General features: G+C 43.0%; 1 protein-coding gene across 3 annotated transcripts in view; it reads left to right on the forward strand.

Moving 5' to 3' along the window:
• Positions 1–17,577, forward strand: part of PYGL (glycogen phosphorylase L) — a 62,240-nt gene that overhangs the window by 20,509 nt on the left and 24,154 nt on the right. For all 3 annotated transcript variants that reach the window (XM_088839719.1, XM_055435420.2, XM_088839720.1), the window contains exons 6-19: positions 3,383–3,494; positions 4,020–4,102; positions 7,246–7,389; positions 7,936–8,028; positions 8,684–8,830; positions 9,172–9,335; positions 9,820–9,934; positions 10,718–10,819; positions 10,973–11,120; positions 11,225–11,283; positions 11,386–11,527; positions 14,147–14,354; positions 15,566–15,700; positions 16,138–16,204. In XM_088839719.1, coding sequence (XP_088695845.1) covers positions 3,383–3,494; positions 4,020–4,102; positions 7,246–7,389; positions 7,936–8,028; positions 8,684–8,830; positions 9,172–9,335; positions 9,820–9,934; positions 10,718–10,819; positions 10,973–11,120; positions 11,225–11,283; positions 11,386–11,527; positions 14,147–14,354; positions 15,566–15,700; positions 16,138–16,204 — 1,719 coding nt within the window. The remainder of the gene's footprint in view (positions 1–3,382; positions 3,495–4,019; positions 4,103–7,245; positions 7,390–7,935; positions 8,029–8,683; positions 8,831–9,171; positions 9,336–9,819; positions 9,935–10,717; positions 10,820–10,972; positions 11,121–11,224; positions 11,284–11,385; positions 11,528–14,146; positions 14,355–15,565; positions 15,701–16,137; positions 16,205–17,577) is intronic.

The raw sequence follows: 17,577 nt of genomic DNA on the forward strand, positions 1-17,577 counted from the left end.
ATACATGACCACGGGAAAAACCATAGCCTTGACTAGACGGACCTTGGTTGGCAAAGTAATGTCTCTGCTTTTTAATATGCTATCTAGGTTGGTCATAACTTTCCTTCCAAGGAACAAGCGTCTTTTAATTTCCTGGCTGCAATCAGCATCCGCAGTGATTTTGGAGCCCAAAAAAATAAAGTCTGACACTGTTTCCACATCTATTTCCCATGAAGTGATGGGACCAGATGCCATGATCTTCGTTTTCTGAATGTTGAGATCAAGCCAACATTTTCACTCTCCTCTTTCACTTTCATCAAGAGGCCTTTGAGTTCCTCTTCACTTTCTGCCATAAGGGTAGTGTCATCTGCATATCTGAGGTTATTGATATTTCTCCCAGCAATCTTGATTCCAGCTTGTGCTTCTTCCAGCCCAGTGTTCCTCATGATGTACTCTGCATATAAGTTAAATAAGCAGGGTGACAATATACAGCCTTGACGTACTCCTTTTCCTATTTGTAACCAGTCTGTTGTTCCATGTCCAGTTCTAACTGTTGCTTCCTGACCTGCATACAGGTTTCTCAAGAGGCAGGTCAGGTGGTCTGGTATTCCCATCTCTTTCAGAATGTTCCAATTTATTACTTCCTGATAAAAAAGCCCTAAGAACTGTTGGACTTCATTGTCCAGTCAGGAGGCTCCACTTGAGATACTTGTTTAGTAAATACAATCTTAAGCCAGAAAAGATGTCTCATTGGCCATTTTTTAAAAGCTTAAAGAAAATGGTAAAGACCAGGGAAATGTTCTTAGTTATACAGCAAAATCAGGGGCAAAATTCAGTCTTGTAATGATACATTCAGTGGGTTTGTGGACTAATCTTCATAAATAAATGCTTTATTTTACCTTAGAAGAATCAAGACTCATGTTATAGCAAACTTTTAAACTAACGCTTTATTCTGTTAATCCATGCAAAGCTAGTCACAGTTCAGAAAAGTAAGACTTTTTTTAAAAAGTCTTTTTTTTTCTTGCAGCATATGAAATAATGGATTAGAAGCTAAAATAGGTCATTATATATAATGATATAAGGAATAAATAAATATGGTGATTTCAAGACATTTCCTTATATCTCCTCCACTTCTATTTTGGTCAAACAATAGACCACAGTCTGAGTTACAGTTGCTTACAAATATGATCAGGAAAACTGCAACAAATCAATTGCTAATATGCCCAAAGAATTCTCACATGTTTTGAGTGTTAAACTAGCAAGTATTTGATGTCTAAAACTTCCAGAGGCTTCTGATCTATTTAAATGTATGCAGTTTACACATTCAATCCTGGAAGCATTCTGTTTACTCCATAGGTCCCACTGATAACCTTATGATGACCTGATGATGTATTTACAAATTGCCTCTAGACAGTTTCATAATAAATCTAGAAATCCAGTTGGAGAGAGTGTATTTTTCTGTGCCCACAAAGGCAAGGTTATGGGGCAGATGTAATAAAGAGTGAGCTCTCCCTCCTCGTGCAGAACTTCATGGATTGATGCTATTGCCTGATCAGCCCCCAGATTTGTAACTAGTGAGGTCAGAGAGCATGAGGTCAGACCTGGTGTGCGCCTGTTTGAGGGCTTCCAGCAAACTGAACTGTCTTTGTCATTATTGTGTCAGTTCAGGTCCTCAGGGAAGCAGACAGCAGGGAGAATTAGAAGTACAAGTGACCTATTGCAGAAATGCTATGAAAAATTAGGGGGGAGGGGACAGGAAGAAGAGGGAAGTCATTCAGACTACACAGGTGTGACACCTGTGAAGAGAGAGGGAAAGAAGGATTTCTCAGGAAGAGCCTCACACTGCACCACAGCTCTGAGCAAGTGCCCAAGCTCCTGAGGGGAGTCCCAGCTCTCATGCTCCCACGACCATGAGAGCATCCCAGAGAAGGTACAGCCTCGTTTCAGCTCCGAGGTGGTGATTTCTCCCCGAAGTTCTCTAAAGGGACTTCCGAGCCATGCGCTTCCCCAGCTGCCTCAGTTATGCTTCCAGGGTCAGAAAGATGAGTCATGTTTGAATCCGGGCTCAATCCCACTCTGTAAATGACTTCCTGATTGATCACAACTTGCTTTAAGAATCTTCAGAGACCTTAATTTCCTAGTAAAAGATATTCAAGTCAGTGTGATTTGTTACTCTATGATTATGATGTTCATGAAAGCATGACTGAATGTATGTCATTGAAATAGACTAGAGTCCTTCATTCGTTTATAATTCAGCAGACCAAATTAAAGAGATCTGTGGTTAGATTTCAACACTTTCTGTGACCTTGGGTAGGTCACTTCTTAGCCTAATTTCCCTCATGTCCAAAATGAGTAAGTTGCACTAAATGATCTCTGCTGCTCCTGCTGCTAAGTAGCTTCAGTCATGTCCAACTCTGTGCGACCCCATAGATGCCAGCCCACTAGGCTCCGCCATCCCTGGGATTCTCCAGGCAAGAGTACTGGAGGGGGTTGCCATTACTTTCTCCAGATCTCTGCTGCTGCTGCTGTTGCTGCTGCTAAGTCGCTTCAGTCGTGTCCGACTCTGTGCATCCCCATAGATGGCAGCCCACCAGGCTCCCCTGTCCCTGGGATTCTCCAGGCAAGAACACTGGAGGGGGTTGCCATTTCTTTCTCCAGATCTCTAGTGTCCACCAATTCAACCGTTCTGTCATTCCCCTTCCTTAGAGACTGACTCTGATGCGTCAGGGAATAGAAGTGTCTTTTCTCACAAAAATTTTAAAGTCATGTAAAACACAGTTCATCTTCCTGTTCTCTATTTCCATGACCACAAATATTGAGCTAAATTTTCCAAAGCTCACCTCTTAGACCCATCTCAGCTAATTATCAGCTGATTTGTTAGATCACTAAAATAACTCTTTTTCATGCAACTGCGAAAAATCTAAGATAGCATTTTAAACATCATATGTCATGTTTACCTTCGTACATTTCCTATTCCATTGATTTTTCACCATATTTGAAATCAGATCATTGAATAACCAACATGAAACTTATCCTGATTACTATTCTTAATGGATACATATTCACATTTGCTATTTTGCACATCATATTTTGTTATTCTTAGAGCAATGGCTTGATCTGAAATGTGAATGATTTGCATCCAGCTCAGCGCAAAGGACACAAAGGGAAGTCAACATGAAACTAATATAGAGGTCCATCTGTCTGGGTCGTTCCAGCCATTCAAATTGTTCCAGTGGGAGGAGGACACTCCAGCACTGGGAGCCTCGTCTTGGTTTAGGGATCATATGATCTGAGTTGGTGATGGAGCCAGGAAACAAATTCCCATTGCTATCTCCCAGCTCTGTACAACCTACATCCTCCTACATGGGCAACAGTGAGCAGCTGCTTTGGTTTCACCCCACAGGTGGTCCTGGCCCTTCCATATGACACCCCAGTGCCTGGGTATCTGAACAACACCGTCAACACCATGCGCCTCTGGTCTGCTCGGGCGCCCAACGACTTTAACCTCAGAGACTGTGAGTACAGCATGGGCTCATATGTCTTTAAATCTTTTTCTTTACTAATTAGAACCAAAGTGAGCTGAGTTTCTAATATGAACTCTTTAGTGACTAAGCATTTTATGGAGCAGGTATAGAGAACACGGTTAAAGCAGTCCTTCATTCTGACCTTCATAGACTCTCCTGTGAACCAGAGCTCGACGTTTTGTTGAAATCCTTTTGAATTTTTAGGAATTTTAGGAAACCCACATGGCAGAAGGTCCCCAGCCTCTGGGCCATGGGCCAGTACCTTCTGTCAGATCAGTAGTGGTGTTAGATTAGAAATAAAGTCCACACTAAATGTAATGTGCTTAAATCATCCCAAACCATCCCCCTCACCCTAAGTCCATGGAGAAATTGTCTTCCACAAAATCAGTCCCTGGTCCCAAAAAGGTTGGGGTATTCAACAAGCAGGGTATTCAGCAAGCATCAGGTGAGATCATGGGGGTTCTGAAGACAGTAGCTGGCCTGTCTGTTTATTGATTTTTCTAACATTTCCTTCAGTTAATGTTGGAGACTACATTCAGGCCGTGCTGGACCGGAATCTGGCTGAGAACATCTCCCGGGTTCTTTATCCCAATGATAATGTGAGTGGTCAAGCTGGCTTTCTCAGTGGAAACAGAAGTGGCTTATTTCACAAGTGCCTATTCAGTAGCCATAAAGCACATACTTAATAATGTTGTTGTTTTTTTCCTGTCAATGAGGAATAATCTCCATAGCTCATACTCCATTGTCTAGATTTCCCCTCCTATCCCAGTAAGGAAGACAAATTTGTACAGTTCATGAAATCAGAACTGGGGTTTCACCCATCCCTATTTGAGGGGCTCTGTCCATGTATTTCAAAACAAAACCTGGATATAAAAGATGAGGTGCAGCTGGGATGAAGCACTTCTTCCTTTCCGAACAGGAGTTTCATCCTCAGCATCAGAAGTCCCTGGAGGGGTCCTGCCTGTCCTCTTCCGCTCACTCATGGGTCTCCTCTGCCCCTTTGCCCCCAGGAGAGGTGGTGGTCATGGACCTCAGAACAGACCCGGGAATAGACACTTGTTTCTTATGCCACTGATTTATCTTGTTAAACTTTTTCTTAAAGGTGATCATTCCTGTTGCTGTTGTTCAGTCACCATGTCATGTCCAACTCTTTGCAACCCCATGGACTGCAGATCATTCCTAAATTTACACTAAAATTAACTTAGTTTAAAAAAAAAAAACAAACACTTGGGCCTGAATCTCAAATGACTACTATCAATTCTTAGTTGACTTAAATGTACTTAGCTCTAACTTCTCTATGAATAAAATAATTTTCTGGAAGCTATAATGATTTTTTTTTAAGTAATAATCTCAGAAGCAACCAACTTAGTAGTCTGCTCCACAAAGATGCCACAAAACAAGGATCTTGGGGACTAGGACATAAATGGTCCTAAGACTAGATATCCACTTGCTGTTAAACCTGTCTCCAAGGAGGAGTAAGTGGATTTGCTGCAGCATTATCAGGAACTTAATGGTATGTGTTATTTTTCCTTTGGGAGAAACAGTGTAACCTCAGTACATTTCAGAGGAATCTGCCCTGGAGGAGGGCATGGCAACCCACTCCAGTATTCTTGCCTAGAGAATTCTCATGGACAGAGGAGCCTGGTGGACTCTGGGGTCACAAAGAGTCGGACATGACTGAGCGACTAAGCACAGCACACAATCTCTCAACATAATTACTTGGTAATTTTCACTAGCTCTTCAGTTAGTGTTTACATTATTATGACCTGTCAACACTACAGACAGCTGATCTATGCCCGTCCATATCATCATGTCAGTATTTTTCCTTTCTTTAAAAATTTTTTGTTTTTCCTGGAGTTGATGCTTATTTTGTTTGCTTGGTTTTCTGAGTACTTTGCCCTAATCTATCCTATACTCTACCCCAGTTGTAGAAATTTCCTCTCAATATATTTAAACATCTCAAGTATTCTGTTGACTTGGTCTTTCTGAAGTCCCTTCTGGATCTCTCCTGGTTGGCTGCTCCACTGGCATCTTTGGAGCGACTTTCCTACCGTTCTAAGGACTTCTGTGCTCTCACGCTCTCTGAGGTCATTTGTTTCCAGGATCCCACCTTTTCTTTTTGCTTGTTTGATCCCTTGTTTGGATAGTACACATGCTTAGGGCTTCCTGGGAAAGGGTACATGTGAGGCCAATTTTTTTGAGATCTTTCATGTTGAAAGAGATCTTTATTTTGCCTTCACATTGGTAGTTTGCCTGGATATCAAAGACGCAAAGATTTTTTTTTAATCTAGTTTTTGGTGTTGCTGAAAAATACACTGCAGTTTGAATTCTTGATCTTTTGTTTGTATTCTGCTTTTTTCCCCTTTGAAAGCTTCTACTCTCCCTCTTCCTCTCCTTCTATCCCCCTCTAAAGCCCCTATCTCCAAGTGTACTAAAATGTACTGAAAGTTTTTTTAGAGGGGGAGGTGCTTTGGCGTGAGTCTGTTTTCACTCCTCACGCCTGGGTACCCTTTCAGTCTGGGAACACACGACTGCAGCTCTCTGAGAAATGGTCTGGAATTATTAAACATCCTCAACTGGTTCTTTAATTTTCTTACTTTTTGTCTTTTATTTATCATCTCTGTCTTCTTACTCACCTTATGGGCAATCACAACTCTCTCAATCTGTTTCATTTTGGCTATCACGTTTTAATTTTTGAGTAGTCTTTTTTACTCTAGATATTTTACTAAAGCATCTTATTCTTATTTCTTGAATACAATATCTAATCTATCTGAGGGTATTATTGATAGTATTCTTATAATCGTTCTTTTCTCTAATCTCTGTTTCTTCTAAGCTAACTTTTATTATTTCAACATCTTTAACCCTTAAGTGCCCACTAAAATTAAAGAGAGAGGTACTGACAAGCTTTGGGGAGCTCTGTACTTCTGGTTGGGATTTACCTATTTGACTTCACTATCCTGTGACCTGTTGGGGCCACTTCCTTGTGGAGCTCTGCATGTCCATGTCTTTAGTTTTTCTCTTCTGGGCAGGCCAAATTCCCTGGAGAAGTGCTTGCAGCTTTTTTCCTCAGTGGAATTAATGCTAACTGCCTGTGTTCTCAAATTTGGTTGGGAGAAGAAGCCTGAAAGTATCAGCATTCAGTACACACACTTTCACTGAACCCTCTTCCCCCGTTTTAGTGTGGGATGGTACTACTGCCTCCACCTGCACCTGCTTAACCATCTCCAGGGAATAGATCTCCACCTTCTGCCTGAGTTGGCAAAGGAGATTGTTCATTTGAGGGAATTGGAGATGAGGTCTGAGGCCAACTGCTTCTTAGACTCTCAACTAACTTTTTACCCCCTCTTCATCCCTATGTCTAAAGGCACACAATGCTGACAGTTTCTGGGTCTTTTGGGAGCTTCAATGTATACACTGGGCTGTTCCTTTGGCTTTTCCCCACTAGGTCAAGAGTCAGCTTTCCTGCATCTTCTGGTTCAATTACCATTTATCCATCTGTTTTTCAGCTTCTAAAAGTTGTTGCTGTTGTCTTCTCTCCATTCCCTTCATCCTTTATCAGTATGCCTTTCTAAAATCCTTTACTGTCATTTTCATGGAGCTCCAGGAGGCTAATGCTTGGCCTTCCACCTGCCGTCTTCCACCAGACATCCCATAGATGTTATAGGCCCCTGGGCAGACGACACCAGTCATGTTTTGGCCAGTCCTAGTGTGAACCCTCTCACTCAATCTCTCTGGCTTGAAGTTTTTTGAAGGGAAGGAGCTAAGATTGAAGCAGGAGTATTTTGTGGTGGCTGCTACCTTGCAAGATGTCATCCGACGTTTCAAAGCCTCCAAGTTTGACTCCAGCAATAGCGCTGAAACTGCGTTTGATGCTTTCCCAGATCAGGCAAGTACTCAGTCTGAATGCAGGTGGGAACCACTGAGAGGATCAGGACTTCCATCAGACTTACTCTTCAGCTGTCTCAGTGCTAGAAAATCTGAGTATCTGCATACAAAACAGAACAGACTCACAGACATGGAAAATAAACTTGTGGTTACCAAAGCGGGTAGGGGGAGACAAACCAGGACTATGGGATTAACAGATACACACTGGTATACACAGAACAGATAAGCTACAAGGATTTACTGTATAGCATGGGGAAATTACTTCATAGCTTGTAAGAACCTATAAAGGAAAATAATCTGAATACACACACACACAAATGTGTATACGTATATATATATATAAAACTGAATCACTATGCTGTACACTTGAAACTGACACGGTATTTTAAATCAACTTCAATTTTTAAAAAAGTTGGGGAGCTACAGTGTACTTAAAGTGTTCTATGAAAGGTAGGTGTCTTGTTTGGCTCGTGTGAGCGATGAACAAGGACAGGGAAGCCAGAGATGGGCCACTGCACCTTCACGTTGCTCTCCTTTCCCCATGCAGGTTGCCATCCAGCTGAATGACACCCACCCTGCACTTGCCATCCCTGAGCTGATGAGGATTTTTGTGGATATTGAAAAACTGCCCTGGTCCAAGGTCTGGAGAGTTTGGCTTCTTTTTCTTTTGAGTGACCAGAATATCTGTGATTGAGAGATTTTGCCCAAAGCTCCTTTTTACAGTTTTTTAAAATAAGTCACTGTTGATAACTTACAACAATGAAAGGTTTGCACTGGTGCTGACATTTCTCAGTTCTTGGAGCGAGTAGGACTAAGAAATAAACACCTTGCTAATGGGACACAGTTCAGTAGCTATATCAAGGCTTATATTGTATTTTCCATTTCTGTGTCTAAAAGGATTCTAAATTAAACTCTCTAGCCTCAGGTTAGAGCTAATTGAAAGTGTCCCGAATGAATTTAATCATACTCTGTACTTTCTCAGAACATTACTTAAGCTTTATTCCTTAAATTTTGTTTATTTAATAAATAAAAGACAAGTTAGGATAATAGAAAAGATCTATCAACATGCTGTCTTAAGTTTTATTGGACAGTTTTGCTGCTTTTTTTTTTCCCACTACCATTCAGGAACCTACTAATAGTATACATGCAGATAGAATCGTCCTGTGGCAGACAGGCCAGAGTTGAGGAAATGTTTGGCCTGAGGGATGGGGTGCACCTACAGGCAGCCGCTCTGCAGAGGGAAGCAGCTGACACACACAACCCTACCCCCTTAACCCCAACCCCCTGTCCCGCAGGCATGGGAGATCACCCAGAAGACCTTTGCCTACACCAACCACACGGTGCTCCCAGAAGCCCTGGAGCGCTGGCCTGTAGAGCTGGTGGAGAAGTTGCTTCCTCGACATTTGCAGATCATTTACGAGATAAATCAGAAGCACTTAGATGTAAGTCACTTTAACAGATTCATAACCCTTTGGAGAAGGAGGTCTAGAGATGTTAAGGGTAGCTGCAGTCTTCCCTCTTACCAAGCTTGATGCCCAAACATCTTTCTGTCATTGATACATCAAAAGCATTCAAGTCTGGGTGGGGCTCTGTTAACAGCACCTTTTTGAAAATATTGTGAGGTGGAGGGATGGCATCTCCCCAGGGCTAATATAGCACCTCTTTGTGGGAATGAAGTTTTATATTTAGTCCATGAAAGGTTTTGGTTGGGAAGGGAATGATGTTACCCCAGGGTTGTCAGAATTCTGAGTGATCAGTAAGGCCTTTCTCTTCCTTTGCCTAGAAAATTGCTGCCTTGTTTCCTCAAGATGTCGACCATCTGAGAAGGATGTCTCTGATAGAAGAGGAAGGAGGCAAAAGGATCAACATGGCCCATCTCTGCATTGTGGGCTCCCACGCTGTGAACGGTGTGGCTAAAATCCACTCGGACATCGTGAAGACCCAAGTGTGAGCCTCAGTCCCTGGAGGGGGCTAACATCGCAGCTGGTCTAACATTGCTCAGTAACTGAACAGCGCTCGTAAAGGCAGGGCTACCACTGGAGATGAGGAAAGGCCCTGTTAAATGTTTAAAAGTATTTGTTTTCTATACAAAGAACCGTTCTCTAAAAGGAAAAGATCTTCCTCTCTTAACCATCCTAATTCTAGATTTAGGAGCAAAAAAAAAAAAAACTATCCTGCTCAAAAGTCTGATATATATGTCAGTGCCAGGAAATCATTTGGGGGTGATTTAGATTTTTTCTTGTCATTATTTTGAATTGCAAATGGATTTCTTTTTAAAATGACAGCTATAGCCACTGTCAGCCCCTCCCTACACTTTTGTTCAATCTTTCTAAGCCTACACTCTGCTTCTTAAATGTAACTCTGAACTTCATCCAGCATGCAGGAACCTGCCATTCCAGCCAAGTTCAGTGATGTGTCTCTTCGTCTCCAGATTCAAGGACTTCAGTGACCTGGAACCAGACAAGTTTCAGAATAAAACCAATGGGATCACTCCAAGGCGCTGGCTCTTACTCTGCAACCCAGGGCTGGCAGAGTTAATAGCAGAGGTAACCGGGAAGTGCTGAGGGGAAGCCAGGCATGACTGGAATGTGGGAGGCTGGGAGCACACTTAGAATTTACTAATCCAGCCTGCAGCAGGGCTGGCTTCAGGCACAAGCCAGCAACTTGTGCAGCCCCACGTGCACTGTGCTTGGTTTCATTTTCTGCTGTAGCCATCTTAAAATTCTCAATTTCAGAAAAGGAAACCCCACACCTTATGTACCTAGTTCTGGTTAACAGTACTCATATGACACACAGGTGGTACCCCGACTTAATAAAAGAGGATAACAAAGATCATATAAATCACTAGCAGAACCTGAGTTTTTTTGTCACCCGTTTTTGTAGACTTTCTGTTTTTAACACTTAGTACCACTGAAACAAATTTCCCGGTGGCTCAGTGGTAAAGAATACAGCTGCCAATGCAGGAGACATGGTTTCCATCCCTGGGTCAGGAAGTTCCCCTGAAGGAGGAATAGCAACCCACTCCAGTTTTCTTGCCTGGGAAATCCCATGGACGGAGAAGCCTGGCAGACTACAGTCCATCGGGTCCGCAGAGTCAGACGCAACTGAGTGACTAAACAACAAAAACCACAGAAACTACACCTGAGGTACTAGCCAGTGTTCTTCCCACACAGCATCTCTAGCATCTTCTGTGAGTGAAGTCTTTCTCTGTGCTATGGGGTGTAGGTGAGTTTTAGGAATGTAAGCACCCACCACAGATGGACAGAAACTGCTCGTGTGGGATTGACAGCCCTCTCCAATTAAAGTCACCTTTTGCTTTAAACTGAAAGAAAATCGGGGAGGACTATGTGAAGGACTCGAGCCAGCTGACGAAGCTGAACAGCTTCCTGGGCGACGACATCTTCCTCCGCGAGATCTCCAACGTGAAGCAGGTGCAGCTTCCCCGCACAGATTCTTTCCCGGGCACTGCCTTGGAGGGTTTATGCTCCATTGTTTAAAAACAGACCACCACCACCCCACACACACCCGCCGCACCGGTTCCTTCTGAGTCTCAAGGGCTCTGACCCCATGCTCTGTCTCAACAGGAGAACAAGCTGAAGTTTTCTCAGTTCCTGGAGAAGGAGTACAAAGTGAAGATCAACCCATCCTCCATGTTCGACGTGCAGGTGAAACGTATCCATGAGTACAAGCGACAGCTCCTGAACTGCCTGCACGTGGTCACCATGTACAACCGTGAGTCGGCCTTGCAGCCCCCAGCCAGCCCCCCGGAGGTGCAGGTCTCAGCACCCCTGCCGTCCATCATCATCGGTCCCATCCCCTATCTCCATCTTTTTCAGGCATTAAGAAAGACCCAAAGAAGCTATTCGTGCCCAGAACAGTTATAATCGGGGGCAAAGTAAGTTTGCTTCTCTTCCCTGGGGACGCGGGGGCTCTCCTCTCTTGCCGTTTCTCCACCTCCTCATACCTGCCTTCTCTCACATCCGCACTCTTCCCCAAGGCTGCCCCTGGATACCACATGGCCAAACTTATCATAAAACTGATCACATCCGTGGCGGAGGTGGTGAACAATGACCCTGTGGTTGGAAGCAAGTTGAAACTCATCTTCCTGGAGAACTACAGAGTGTCTCTTGCAGAAAAAGGTAGTACGGTCCTCACAAACCATGGGGGCCGGGCCACAGTCTAGGGATGGATTACAAACTACAGGAAAATGGAGCCACTGGCCTCGGGAGCCAGTGACTTAGGATAAAAGGTGCCACTCTTAGGTAGAATAAGACCCTAGGCTAAGAATGTTTAAGGTGGCCCAGTTGACACTGAAGTGAGTGTCCCCAGAGTCCACATCAGAGGTTACATTTGCAAGCATATTTTATTTCCTGCTGGTCAAAGCTGGGTGCTGGAGGAGGTGGCCCTGAGGTTTTGATAAAATACAGACTGTGCTCTACAAAAGAAAAGAGATATTCAGTTCCCAGCCCCCATTTTGCAGTAGAACACCAATTCCCTAGTCCCCCAGTATCGTTCTGGTAACTTCTTGGAAAGAAGGGCTGTCATTTGTTCAGGTGGCAGCAAGGAATGAGGACACATGTCAGACTGCCAAAGCCCTAGGTTTAGATGTGCCTCAGATAGGCACTCAGCAAGCATGGCATCCCCACCTGGGGACAGCCCAACTGGCAAGAAGCCAGCATCCCTTTCTCTTCCACTGGGACCTTTACTTGTTTGCATCAAGAAGCACCATCCACATGCAGATGCCAACTGTTTACCCTTTTCCCAAATTGAAAAGGGACCTTTCTCTTTTTGAGGTGTTTTTGGTCCTCTGATATTACAATTTAAGAACTGGCTGCATAAAGAACAAAGAGCCAGATTCTTATGGATGCAAATGAAGATATATCTAATCCACAAATAAGGGATAGGGCTCTCAAAGCCCTATGCTTTGTGTTGGGTGGGGTGGGGAGGATGCTGCACGCCATATTTCTGTGTAAATCAAGTCACAGATATGCCTCAGTTGCCTTTGGCTTATTTCCCTGCAGTCAAAGTGGAAGGAAGGTGATAAGTAGAAGACATGACAATCCAGTTTCCTCAGATGCTAAAGGAGAGATTCTGAATTTTAAGGATCAAGAAAGAGAAGTTTCAATATTCATTTCATGAAGTTATCAAATGGAATAAATAAAACCATAACGGAAGCTGAATGGAAGAAGGGGAGAAAAGAAGTGTAGGGTTGATGAAAAAATTAATCAATCAATCTAAGAAAGGAATGGAAAATTTTATCCAAGCCAAACTGAGGATTATAACCCAGGAACTGCAGATCAGAAAGCTCTGAGAACTGTTCCACCCATTCGAAGTCAAAGCAGTTCTATACATTTTTTTTGAGACAGAGTTCTACACTAAATGCCATATTACTGACAGTTTACACAATCCAGACCTGCCAAGTACAAAGTAGTAGGTCATCGGGTTCTAACAAGATCAAGAAGGAACGTTATCTTTAAAGGAGCTGTCTTGTTGGTGCTAGGAGCAGGTTGATCTTTATGGGGATATTTCTTTTTATTTTTTAATTTATTGATTTTTTAATTGAAGGGCATTTGCCTTACAGACTTTTGTGGGTTTCTGTCATATATCAATAAGAATCAGCCATAGGTACACCCATGTCCCCTCCCTCCCGAACCTCCCTCCCATCTCCCTCCCCATCCCACCCTTCTAGATTGTCACAGAACCCCTGTTTGAGTTCCTTGAGCCATACAGTAAATTCCCGTTGGCTGTCTATTTTACACATGGTAATGTAAGTTTCCCTGTTACTCTCTCCATACATCTCACCCTCTCCTGCCCTCTCCCCGTGTCCATAGATCTGTTCTCTATGTCTGTTCCTCCGTTGCTGCCCTACAAATAAATTCATCAGAACCATCTTTCTAGATTCCATATATATGCATTAGTATATGATATTTATCTTTCTCTTTCTGACTTACTTCACTCTATAATAGGCTCTAGGTTCATCCACCTCATTAGAACTGACTCAAATGTGTTCCTTTTTATGGCTCCATTGTGTATATGTACCACAACTTCTTTATCCATTCATCTGTCAATGGATGTCTAGGTTGTTTCTATGTTCTAGCTATTGTAAATAGTGCTGCAATGAACATTGGGGTACGTGTATCTTTTTCAGTTTTGGTTTCCTCAGGGTATATGCCTAGGAGTGGGATTGCTGGGTCATATGGTGGTTTTAGTCCTAGTTTTTTAAGGTATCTCCATACTGTCTTCCAAAGGGGCTGTATCAATTTATATTCTATGGGGATATTTCTGCTCATGGAGAGGTTTGGTCCATGCATAATCCAAAATACAGAATGCACAGTAGAGGGGATTGAGGAGACCAAAAGGCAGAAAAAATTATTTCTTGTTTAAATTTTTCTTGTCTTGCCATAAGATAGAATTTTATTCACAGTAGTGTCAATTTTTTTGGCAGAGAGACAATGTGAAAGTGTGTTAGTCACTCGTGTCTGACTCTTTGTGACCCCATGGACTGGTAATACAATATAAGCATATACCTTTTTAGCATTGTGGCCATAACCACCAAGATAACACATCAGAAGTGGGCAAGAATGGTTGCTAGAGTTGAGGGCAAGAATGAGATCCATCCTACACCATTTGAATATTTATCTTAATGTGCATGTACTACTTTAATGATCAAAACAGACCAGCTAGATGAATGCTTAGATACTATATAAGCAGATCAGAGAGACAGAACCACGTATCTATCACTGATGCCTTGCTTGCAGTCATTCCAGCCACAGATCTTTCGGAGCAGATTTCTACTGCAGGCACCGAAGCCTCAGGGACAGGCAACATGAAGTTCATGCTGAATGGTGCCCTGACCATCGGGACCATGGATGGGGCCAACGTGGAAATGGCCGAGGAAGCCGGGGAAGAGAACCTGTTTATCTTCGGCATGAGAGTAGAGGACGTGGCTGCTTTGGACAAGAAAGGGTGAGAGAGCAGTCCTGCTTGATGAACATATATCCCCCCACCGGAGGCTGTCTGCCCACCCAGGTTTCCCATCAAGTTGGGTCATATGAGACATGGCAGCAGAACATCTCCTGTAAGTCAGGGGACCCTCCTGACTGCAGATTAAGTCTTTGCCCAGCATGTGAAAGCTAATGGAGCTTGGGCACAGGTACATGGGCTCCTTGCTATTTGCTATCAGCTGTGTCAGAACTGGCCTCATGAGCTATTCACTTCTCCCTCGTTTGTGATTTTTACTTTGATCAAAAAACTGAACCAGTGTGGAGTTGAAGTTTTGCCTATAATTTAACCATCTAGTGTTCCTTTCGGAGAAGGCAATGGCAAGCCACTCCAGTACTATTGCCTAGAAAATCCCATGGATGGAGCAGCCTAGTAGGCTGCAGTCCATGGGGTCGCTAAGGGTCGGACACGACTGAGCGACTTCACTTTCACTTTTCACTTTCACACATGGAGAAGGAAATGGCAACCCACTCCAGTGTTCTTGCCTGGAGAATCCCAGGGACGGGGGAGCCTGGTGGGCTTCCGTCTATGGGGTAACACAGAGTCAGACACGACTGAAGTGACTCAGCAGCAGCAGCAGCAGTGTTCCTTTAAGGTCTCTAAGAGATGGACTAAAAGGCAGTAGCGAATAGAGCTGGTTGTATAGAAGCACCCAGAATACTTGTTCCACTAAGTATCTGGATAAGTTTATTAACCTGGCTTCAAATGAGAAGTAAAGAAAGAGTGCTCCTCAAAGGAATCATGGGAATCACAAAATTTGGAGGTCAAATATAGTTCCCAGCCCTTGGCAGTAAACTTTTGCCCAGTAGCAACATCTCTGGGGATCTGTGGGTCCAAAAAGCACCTGTTTGATGCTGGTTTAGAGTCATAAAGTCTGTTTGAAATGAATCTTACTGTATTTACCAGATTAGACTATTGCTCTGTGACTAGGATTTTTATTATCTATTGTCTTTAGTGTCTTGGTTACAAGGAACTAATCAAATTTAGTGCGGGGGAGGAAATATCAGGATCTAGTTAAATATTATTTATACTTATATTCCTGTTGAGCTCTATGATGACTATAAATGCCAGTATTCTTGAATGCCTTTTTCACACTTGTGTACCATCTAGTGTGCTGTTAATCACAAACACTAACAGAACCTTTTCTTATTATTCCCCCACCCTCTACCCCACAGGTATGCGGCAAAAGAATATTATGAGGCGCTTCCAGAGCTGAAGCTGGCCATTGATCAAATTGACAAGGGCTTTTTTTCTCCCAAGCAGCCTGACCTCTTCAAAGACTTAGTCAACATGCTATTTTATCATGACAGGTGAGTTCCCACAAGAAGATGGTGCTACTTGGGCCATGGAAAAAGGATGAGAACATCTTAATCAACTATAACATAACCATGTAGATTAGCATAGATCTGCGATCTGATAAGCTAATTTAGGTTTAGAAAGAAAAAGTAGGTATTCTCCACTAACAATGCTAGGAAGACTTAAGAATAAGATCCACAAATCTGGTATTCCTTTTCTCCTTTCTCTGGTGTTCCCAGCTTTCAAACACATCCATGCGAAAACATTCTTACTTGTGGAAAGACCCATAGAAAGGTTGAGGGCTGGTTGAAACCCTTATGAATAGAAATACCAGACTGGTAAGCTAGCCATGCCTGTCATTAAGCAAAAGAGAATTTTAAATGGAATCTGAACACACATCTGTTAATGAAGATTTTGATGCTTTGTTTTTTCCTTTTAATCACAAAAACAGGTTTAAAGTTTTTGCAGACTATGAAGCCTACGTCAAATGTCAAGAAAAAGTCAGCCAGCTGTACATGGTGAGTTCACGACTGAGACTTACAGACGGTGCCAGTTTCAGTTCAGTTCATTAAAATTTTAGTTTCTTTTTCTAAACAACAGGGCCCCACTAACCAATCAAAAAGGGAAGTGAGGCAGCAGTGTAGGTTTTTCAGATAAAAACTGGACTGTTCCCAAGTTCAGGCAAAGGTTCGGATTTGACATTTCAGTAGCAGTTGTAAGTTTTTTTAATATCCAAATAAGAAGTCCCAAATTATTCAGTATTTACTGATCATCCACCATGTAGCATGTTCTAGAAACTAAAGAGTATAAAGCCAAGTTAAATGCTCACTTTACCCACTCATTTATTCAGCAGAGAGACACCAGGGCCTCCTCCAAGGCAGGCACCGTACTGAGCAATGAGACCCAGCAAGGACAAAGCCGGGGCCCCTCAAGGAGCCTGCTTGGTGCCAGGGCCCTTAAGCGGAAGCACATCAGAGCCACCAGGCAGTTTTTCCAAAGTACAGATGCCCACTACCCTCTGAGGGATTCTGACCCAGCAGTGGGTAGAATCACCATCAGCATTTGAAAAATCTGCTAAAGGGATTCCTAGACTGAACCGTAGAATACTAAAAGATATCTGAAAGTTGTAAAATAAGTACCTCTCCTGAACTATCCATGGAGTGGTGCTATATGAACAGAATATAAATGTACAGAAAGAGGGGGGGTTTCATATTTGAATTAAAAAAAAAGGAATGAAACAAGAAAGACTATACTAAGGAAGAGAGAGAGAGAGGAGGAGGGAGGGAAGGAAAGAAAAGAGAAAACGGCTGGAACCATGTAAGGAACCCTCCATATGCAAAATCATGCATCTTTACCAAATAGCCCAACCCTCTAGGTACATTTGGTAAATATATGGAAAGGTGATCATCTCTGATAGAAAAGACTTTTAGTGAACTGCAGAAACCATAAAATAGATACAGGAGGAAACTGGCCCTGTGCCAAGACTCCAGCGCTGGCTTCTTGCCCACACAGTCCCCATTTCTGCTCCCCAGCTAGAAAGCCATTATATAGCAGACCCATGGAAATTCATACAATCTCCACCTCCTGCCCTTTGGACATATCAGTAACTACTTACAACAGAAACCTACTTCACTGACATTTCTATTTCTTTTCTAAAGCCAGGTGACAAGGTGGTTCCTACAGTCATCCCAGATATCCCACTGGGGTGTTAAAATAGGATCATTCAAGGCCCATACTGCTTTACAGCATATCCCAGTCCCCCTGAAGTGTATATAAGCCAATTTTACATGCTGCCCAAGCAGAGGCAGTGCTGGAGTTAAGCGGAGGAGCTCACTTCCTGCTCCCAAACACTGGAGAAAGCAGCCTCCGAGAACGAGAACGCAAAGGCAGA

This window comes from Moschus berezovskii, chromosome 9 (genome assembly GCF_049115385.1).
Source record: "Moschus berezovskii isolate FMDL1 chromosome 9, NW_MosBer_1.0, whole genome shotgun sequence".
Lineage (NCBI taxonomy): Eukaryota > Metazoa > Chordata > Mammalia > Artiodactyla > Moschidae > Moschus > Moschus berezovskii.